The sequence below is a fragment of the Triticum dicoccoides genome, chromosome 2B, assembly GCF_002162155.2.
Source record: "Triticum dicoccoides isolate Atlit2015 ecotype Zavitan chromosome 2B, WEW_v2.0, whole genome shotgun sequence".
Classification (NCBI taxonomy): domain Eukaryota; kingdom Viridiplantae; phylum Streptophyta; class Magnoliopsida; order Poales; family Poaceae; genus Triticum; species Triticum dicoccoides.
In genome coordinates this window covers 13,037,376-13,045,538 of record NC_041383.1, presented here as the reverse complement: position 1 = coordinate 13,045,538, position 8,163 = coordinate 13,037,376, and the positions used below count along the sequence as shown (strand labels likewise).

The following is an 8,163-nucleotide window of genomic DNA, read 5'->3' as shown; positions in this document are numbered from 1 at the left end:
AACTTTACCATGTTGTATTTATTCAATTTTTCCTTTATATTTGAGTACATGTGCCTTGTCATCATTATTTGTATCCTACAGTCAGATATACATGTTGCATTAAGAGTCCTCTGGCGGTACTCCTCCCACCGTCATTAAGACTCTGCTAGCTCTGGCGGTACTCCTCCCACATGGCATACCAGGTTGATCCAAGCGCGATAGCAGAGCAGTCCACTATGAGTCCTATTCTACGTTCTAGGGTATGCAAATGTGAACATGCTTACCGTGCTCTTCAAGGACTCCCTCAGAACGCCTTACCCTTTCCATCATTTCCATTACTTTCCTGTTCTCTGTTACTTTTTCTAGCGCACTTCCATTATAGTATGATCCTTCTTGAAAAAAATTCTTCCTGGTGAGCTTTTGCTTTGGAATGAAAATAACTTGCGGGCACGTTTCGATAAATCGCTATACCATTTCCTAAGCTCTTCGCAGGGTCAATACTCTTGCTTTGAAAAGGCTACAAATCAACCATGTGCACTTGCATGACATCACGTTGTTCGACACTAGTAATACCAGTTGCGAGCATTTTTTTGCACGCCATTGGTAAAGAGGTTTGTTTAATGCTATGTGCTTGTCTCGTGTACATGGTGAAAACACCATCCGAGAAAGGTTAGAAGGATTCACAAGAAGGCAACACAGAAGATGGTTGTCGATGAAGAGAAAGAGGATGATGAACCAACAAAGCAAGCGAAGATCCAATGGGCATCGAAGAGAGTCGGTAATGCTTGTACTGATGATCATCATGAGGAGTAGGACGAATGGTGAGGAAGATGAATGGAAGCCCGCCAAGATCGGGAGGAAGCGGCCATCCGTGAAGGTCTTATCGAGGGAAGATGGTCGTTCTCCAGATGGTGATGAAGATTCGACAGGCAAGGAACAAACCTGGTTGTAGCGAAGAGACCAGAGGAAGATGTGGTGAGCTGATGTAGGGATTTCCGCTCTGGCTAGTACTTTTGCTTAGCAGTGCATAAACTGGTTCATATTGGATGAACTTCCACCAAAGAAGGAAGCTAGCTCGGCTTGTGCTCGGTGCGACTAGATCGTGGCCATTTTGTTGTTTAAGCGTAGATCGGACGAAGCCCCAGTTAGTTCACAAGCAGCAAGTAAATGAGAAATGAACTATGGTACGTTCGTGTTGAAATATGCTGTGTTCCGTGTGTGTAGGCAGTTAAAGGAGTTGTAATCTTTGGTTATGTTTGTGTAAATGTGGCTCTATCCGATGTATAGTTTCCTTAGGAGCCATTTCTAGATGGCAACAAAACCAAACTCATGTAGACAAAATTCTCTCCGAAGCTATTCATTCATGGAATCACCATATTCATGTTGATTTATGTTGATGATATTATTGTTGCAAGCTCTTGACCAAAGGTAGTTTGAAGCTCTCCTCCATGATATGTGTGGTGCTTTACAAATCCCTTGACAACCAGGCAGCAAGAAGCTTTTCGGTGCAATCTCAACTTAGATAAGTTGTCATAGAGAAAATGAGATGTTGAAATATGTTGTATTTCGTACGTTAGGCAGTTATAGAGGTGTTGTTAGGCAGTTATAGAGGTGTTGTTATCTTTGGTCCTGTTTGTGCAAGATATGGCTCTATCCAATGTATAGTTTCCTTAGGTTAGGCGTCTCTTCTGTAAAAATAGGCACCGGTGCTTCAGAAAAAATCGGTTTATTTTTCTAAGCACCTCCTTAAGCACCTAGCATTGTACAAGGCCTTAGGAGCCACATCTTGATATAACGCACCGGTGCTTCAGAAAAAATCGGTTTATTTTTCTAAGCACCTCCTTCACCTAGCATTGTACAAGGCCTTAGGAGCCACATCTTGATATAACACGTACGAGTCCCTGGTGCAGATATACATCAAACGCCGGGCGCTTCAAGGGAGCATTCGACGCTCGGCTCGGCTGCTCTCCGTTACTTGGTGAAACGATCTTATATTTAGCTTGCAAAATGATCTTATATTATGGAAGAAAGGAAGTTACATATTGTTGTTTGCAATTGTGCGAAATTGAGCATGATCAGGTCACAACATCGTTGTGGTGAAACCTGCCCAAAATGCTAGCTAGACTTGGTAGGATTCTAAATTCTACATTCTTTTTGTCCAACAAAGAGGATATTTATATGCATTGCGTTCAGTTCTAAAGCCCGTTTGTTTCCTTGATAACCAAGGGAGGACCATCATCCACTTTGGCTCCTAAGTTGCTCACAGCTTAATTTCATGCCACCATTTACACGCCACTTACGTGGCTCAACCCAAAGCGCAGCCAGCCACACGAGGGAAGAAGCGAGATTAAGACCGCCCAGTTAAAATGGAACAATGTCATTTCAATAAATTTTGAACATCATCAAATCTAGGTTTGAACAGAAGCAGAAACCAACTCCATCCAGGTCCACTACAGCCGATGTCGGCTTTTCCATTCAGTAAGAGGGGTGCACCATGTGGTGCCCCGCCGCCTATAGGTATATAATTCCACCTGCCCGTCGCGCCCTCGACGACGTTGCGTCTTGGGAGGAGGGAAAGAGGTGTTGCATGCTTGCTTTGCCGCTTATAACCCATTTGGTCTAGTAAAGGGGGAGAACAGGGGAGGGAGGCAGCCCTGCAGATTTCCGCAGGAGCGGCCTTGCGGGCGGTTGTTTAGGTGCCCAGCGCTGCCTTTTTACAGATGGGGCAAGTGTTCTTGATCACCAGCCATTGCTTGATGCACGCCGTGTGGAAGTAGTGCCCGCACTCCACCCGTCCCATGTCCTCGCCATCGGCGTAGTCTTCCTGCAAACACCGAAACAAGGTATGCTCAGTCAGTAAGTGGGCGAGCTATTTTTAGTAAGTTTAAAGAAACAATCTTGGAACAATAGTTAAATCACGTGGCTCAAAAGTTCTAAACGATGACAATGTTCTCCCACTGTGACTTAAAAGCAAGCAAAACTTACAGCAGCAAGTATAGAAAACATAAGCTTTTGAATTACCTGGCAAATACAGCATGGTTCAACAACTGTTGCAGGTTCTTCCAATGGTATGTGGAGATACTTCCACTGCTTCAAGCCACTCATTATTTTCTCCTCACTGAGTCCAGTACTCACATGCCCAATACGTTCACCAAGTGCCAACAGTTCCTGGATAAACCACAACAAATTGCTGTAATTAAACACAAATTCAACAATGTCATACAAATGGTACCACTTAAACCACACTTTCGGGCCACGGACTAGCTACAATGGACCACTCATGCCAGCTCCAAACATGTAGCATAAAGGAATTAGTTACAGAGAACTACAAAAGCCTAGGACCATAGCCGATATAGCACTGGTCATCAAAATTGAAACGGCAAACTTGAATCTGGTTAGATCCTGACAAGAATAACAGGTCCCCGCCTGGAATTACTGTCCTTGATTCAAGTTCTGAAGGAATAAACTAATACAAAGCTTTCCAAATTGTTATTTGTCACTCATCCCAAGTTTATATTGTATCGTCATACTTATTCAAAGCCATGTCACAGGGTGTTATTTTCATGGAAAGGAAAGCAATAAGCTTGGCATGGACATATTTAAGAAAAAAAATCAGTACCAGAGCAGTCCATGATAGGATTTCTGGACGAGGGATAGATAACACAGATTTTGTGATCTAGGAATGGGGTGAAGGTGCTGCTACTAGCTTATTACCTCATATGACATGTTATCCACATCAAGCCGCATTTCACGATGCCTATCGACCAAACTGGCTCTCCTGATAAGTTGACGATCAACAAGAAAATCCTGCCCAAACATCAATGCCATTATTATATAGCTATTCCAGTAAAAGAATAGATATTAGCAGTAACATATATACATCACTTGCCGTTTAAGAACCTTAGTGTACTTGAAAGTATGAAAATTATGCAAATAATCAAATCTTAAATGATAGTCCATCAGTCTTTCACCTTTTCAAAAAATATATTCCTGGTTGAAGGATAGACATGAATAGCGTAAAATAGGATACTTGTGTGGTGAAAGCATTGTGGTTCGTAGTACATGGCATAGATGCAAATGAATAAGTTCTGTCAATGCGCGTCCTTCTTTCACCAAATATTGAATTCAGGGGGAAAGGTAACTTCATTATTTGGAATGGAAGAGGTACTATGACTGTTAGCAGCTTTCAGACTGTACTTAAAGGCACTTGTACTATAACAGCTGGCACTGGAGATTTAATATTTGCCTTTTAATGTCAATATTGTTAAGCGGCAGACAATAAGTAGGAACATGAACTATCTGGTCAATAATTGGTACTTGGACGAGTACAATTTGTATGGCACTAGTAGTAAGAAATTAGGGCTTACAAAATTGGTTGCTTAGCAAAGCTAGCACATTTATGTTTAAGTATACAGGCAAGTTTCACATTTTTTATCGGGAGACCAGTATGTTCAACAAACTAAGTTGTTGTCGCAGACGATAGAATTGAACACGAAAAGCAACTTCAGCAAATTGAAGGTTAAGTTCCAATTCACACCCGATCCAAAAGCTAATTGAAATATAACAGTGTGTATTAAATAAACCATTCTCACCTCCAGTCTAGCAGCACTTCTCCCCTGACGAATTTGTTCAACCACATTACGAAGCTGTACAAGAAAAAAACATATGGCAAAATTTTAGAAGCAGAAAAAGTAAGTAATAAATTTATTAGATTACTGGAAAATGCTGAATTCAGAAAATTCTGAAATCATCCCGGTATCAGCTCAGAGGTACCGAAGCTACATCTGATTTGCAACTACCTTACAGAGCAGGTAAGAGAGAATAAAAAGCCATTTGCAACAGCAGAACACATCTACAGTAGGAAATAATTAATACATTGTAGAGATATTCAAGGATAGGTTCATAAACCAACAAAGGAAAGGTTGAGTAGCTTTATAAGAAATAGTTCATAATTCAAGAGGGGATATTGCCAGGTAAGAAATAGTTCATAATTCAAGTGCAAATCGCAAGGCAAGAAAATGAAATAGCTCACACGGAAATAAATTTCACATGGAAAGTGGATTTTAGTGCGGGTTATTAGTCGGCAAATGAAAATAAAATCCTCTTTGAGAAACATAGTAAGGAAGGCAAAAAGACAGAGACAGACAAAGGGAACTTTCCTTGCAGCACATCATCATTTTAAGATAAATATGGAACTACATATCCACACCTGTGCTTAGTAAGAACGGAAGAATATTAGATGGAATTACTCCAGGGAAGCATACCTCTGAGACGGTCCTGCTTCCTTCTCTTGAAGCAGCTATGCTCTGCATAAAAGACTGAAGGTCCAAGTAACCTGGGTTTTGCCTATCAATAGAGGGAGGAACTGCCCTGGAGTAGTGTTGCAGACTTGCACGAGCGCTTGATCCTGGTTGATGGTTCCGAATCTCGTGTGATGAAGATGAATGCCCACGGTGCTGCAATGCAATGCTTGGACTTCTGGAATGAGAAACACTAGCAGCAAGTGAGGCTCTCCTGGGTACATCAGCTGAACCTCTTGCGGCTGAACTGGACTGAGATGAATTCAACCCAAGAACCTGTTGGGTTCCTACATTTGCAGCAGCTCGAAGTGTAGAGCTGGAGCCGGGATTTTGCTGGTTACTTCTGCTTCCGGGTGCAGATAGCAAGTTTGTTGAATCAGTAGTAAACAACGACGGACCTAGCATAAAGGGCTCAGGGAGATTGCTTCTTGCCAGGCTGCTACCAGGATCTTGTGAAGCAGGTGTCGGATTTATTGTATCAGCAGAACTCCCTACACTTGAACCAAAATTACCATTTGATGGATGTCGCTGCAGACTTTGCGAGAATTGAGCAACAGCAGGTACATGAGGCCGATTTTGGGAACTTGCTGAAGAACTCACTCCTCTAGGTTGCACTGGCGTAAAAGAAGACTGTTGCCGCGCAGGCTGATGAGCTGAACACCTGAAACTTTCCTCAGGCAGCAGATTAGTAAGTGATTGCTCATACTCATTGGCGCTTATTCTCATCCGGGTATTTCTCAGGAATCTTTGATTTTCATGCAGATGACCAGATAGTGTATAAGGGTCAGAAAAAATGTCATCTTCTGAGGTATCAGTATTCTGGTCCAACTGCTCCATGGGAGGGTATGAAAAACCATAGTTTACAGAGGTCATATTTAAATTAGCAGTACTTTCATGACTGGACAGCGAAGGTAGCAGCATGTCATTGTTTTGGCGATGATTGCGTGAACTCCCATTGGCAGAAGACTCTCCGAGACTTCCAGCAACATTCTTTCTCTTGATAGCTGACCGAAAATGGTTCACAGTATGAGAAGAACTTCCACCGGTTTCTTGGCCTGCTGCACCATCAAAGAGGTTTGCAGAATGCAAGGAACTTCTTATAGCACCAGGAGAAATTTCACGGCGAAGAACATTTTCAGTGGTCGAAAGACCTCTGTTCAGAGGATAAGTATTCATTCCAGAGTGTCCATTACTCTGAACCATATCAACATTCCCGGTCTCAAATTGATCAGCCTGATTAATGTTTAGGTCTATGTTTAAGTTGTGTGAAGGCAATGAACTACTGCTTTCTCGTCTTCTCCCTTCGATGATTAAAGGGCCGCCTATAGACAAAGCAGGTGCAAAATGTTCCCTTTTGGCCTGTAAAAGGCTATCGTGATCGCCTAGGAAGCCCGTGGAGCTAGACCCAGGTGAATCCCATAAACTCAAGCTTGTATTTTGCTGACCAATCATGCTTCCACTTGGCATTCCTGCCTCATGACTATTGAGAACATAGTGTGGGTAGTTGTCACTCTCTAGGGCATCAGGAAGTAGATTATGCTCATCAACAGCAGGGTTCTGCTGATCAATAGCCTGGTTGTTGGAACTAGAACCAAGGTGGCGTGTTTCCGAGGAAGACAGCATAGTGACCCTATTATGTTGCATCAAAACCTGTGTTCCTTGGTGACTTGATGAGGAGCTCAAACGATTTCAGCAGAATAAACAATCACTCGCTAATAAGCAACGGTGAAACTTGAAGTAGATATAATCCTGGCAAATAGGACAGATGGAGAATAGTAAGCAGCAGTCACAGCATATGGCAGGTGCAGAAATAACAGAAACAGCAATAAACTATGCTCAGGCTGTGCACCTACTTTGTCGAGGCTTCTTGAAGCATGTCCATTAACTAATATGCATATGCAAGACAGACCCCACATTACCAAGACTAGTTTAACAGCTTATTAAACAGAGGAGCAACGACGCAACTACATTTGCTTAGATTGCTGAGAGACAAGTCATACAAAATAGAATACCAAATCAAATAGGACTTGACCCATTGTATATTGTGTGTTGAATAGAGATAAAAGTGAAAAAAAGAACTTTAATACAGGATGCACAGAACTAATCTCTTATATTGGTCAGATGGCAGTAAACATTTGCCCTCGGCACAGCAAACACGAAATAAATACTGTGTACATGTACATCGAAGTCATATAGATCACCATGTTTCTATGCATCAATATCAAGTGCAGCCATTATACACCGCAGGAAACTCTATAAACCAACGCCACTCCAAATACATCGCCATTATAATATAACCAGAAGGAGCAATGTGGGATGCAGGTGGCATGCATGCATACATACCTCAAGTATAAGAGCAGCAACGAATGAATCACGGAGGCGAATGATGGAAGCCCTTGCAGCCTCCGGCAGCCAACTGGCAAATGCTTCGAAACTGTCCCCCTAGCTTCAGCCTAGAAAGAAAAGAGAGCATGGCAGGTTAATTAGTCTCTGCCTGGACCTGAAATGGAATCACATAAGCACGTAACAAGACATGTAAAGGGACGGGCTTCTAGGGAAATCCCATGGCTGTCCGTCCCATGGACCCAAGGATATGCAGCCCGGTTCCAGGCCTCGGGGCAGGGTTCCATTCGGGACAAGGTTACATACAGACTAGTACTAGGTAGCAAATCGATGGTCTTCTAGGAGCACGGCCGTGAATAAGCGTAGCTCCAGCGCCTTATCCTGAGACAACTCACGGCCAAAGATTCACTTTTTCACCACGGAATCATCCCCCAACCCTGCTCCTACCACAAAACAGGCCACGAATCGACGAAATTCCGAGCAATCCACCCGCGAAGCAACGGGGAACGGGCGCCCCCAGATCCGGCCCGCGCAGATCTCA

General features: G+C 42.9%; 1 protein-coding gene across 1 annotated transcript; it reads right to left on the bottom strand.

Moving 5' to 3' along the window:
* Nucleotides 1-2,326: 2,326 nt before the first annotated feature.
* Nucleotides 2,327-8,153, bottom strand: LOC119361752 (probable E3 ubiquitin-protein ligase HIP1). The gene is made up of 6 exons (XM_037626896.1): nt 7,623-8,153; nt 5,244-7,028; nt 4,572-4,625; nt 3,694-3,786; nt 3,001-3,147; nt 2,327-2,803 (listed from the first exon to the last, which is right to left on the bottom strand). The coding sequence occupies exons 2-6, from the start codon at nt 6,921-6,923 to the stop codon at nt 2,672-2,674; spliced, it is 2,106 nt and encodes a 701-aa protein (XP_037482793.1). The 5' UTR covers nt 6,924-7,028; nt 7,623-8,153; the 3' UTR covers nt 2,327-2,671.
* Between the last annotated feature and the right edge of the window lie 10 nt (nt 8,154-8,163).

What these genes read in the sequence shown, in the direction of transcription:
- LOC119361752 (XM_037626896.1), bottom strand. Translation starts at nt 6,923, where the DNA reads ATGCAACATAATAGGGTCACTATGCTGTCTTCCTCGGAAACACGCCAC. An exon ending in GAAGCAGGACCGTCTCAGAG is followed by an intron (nt 4,626 to 5,243) that starts GTATGCTTCCCT and finishes TTTCTTGTACAG; the next exon opens with CTTCGTAATGTGGTTGAACA. An exon ending in AACCATGCTGTATTTGCCAG is followed by an intron (nt 2,804 to 3,000) that starts GTAATTCAAAAG and finishes CGGTGTTTGCAG; the next exon opens with GAAGACTACGCCGATGGCGA.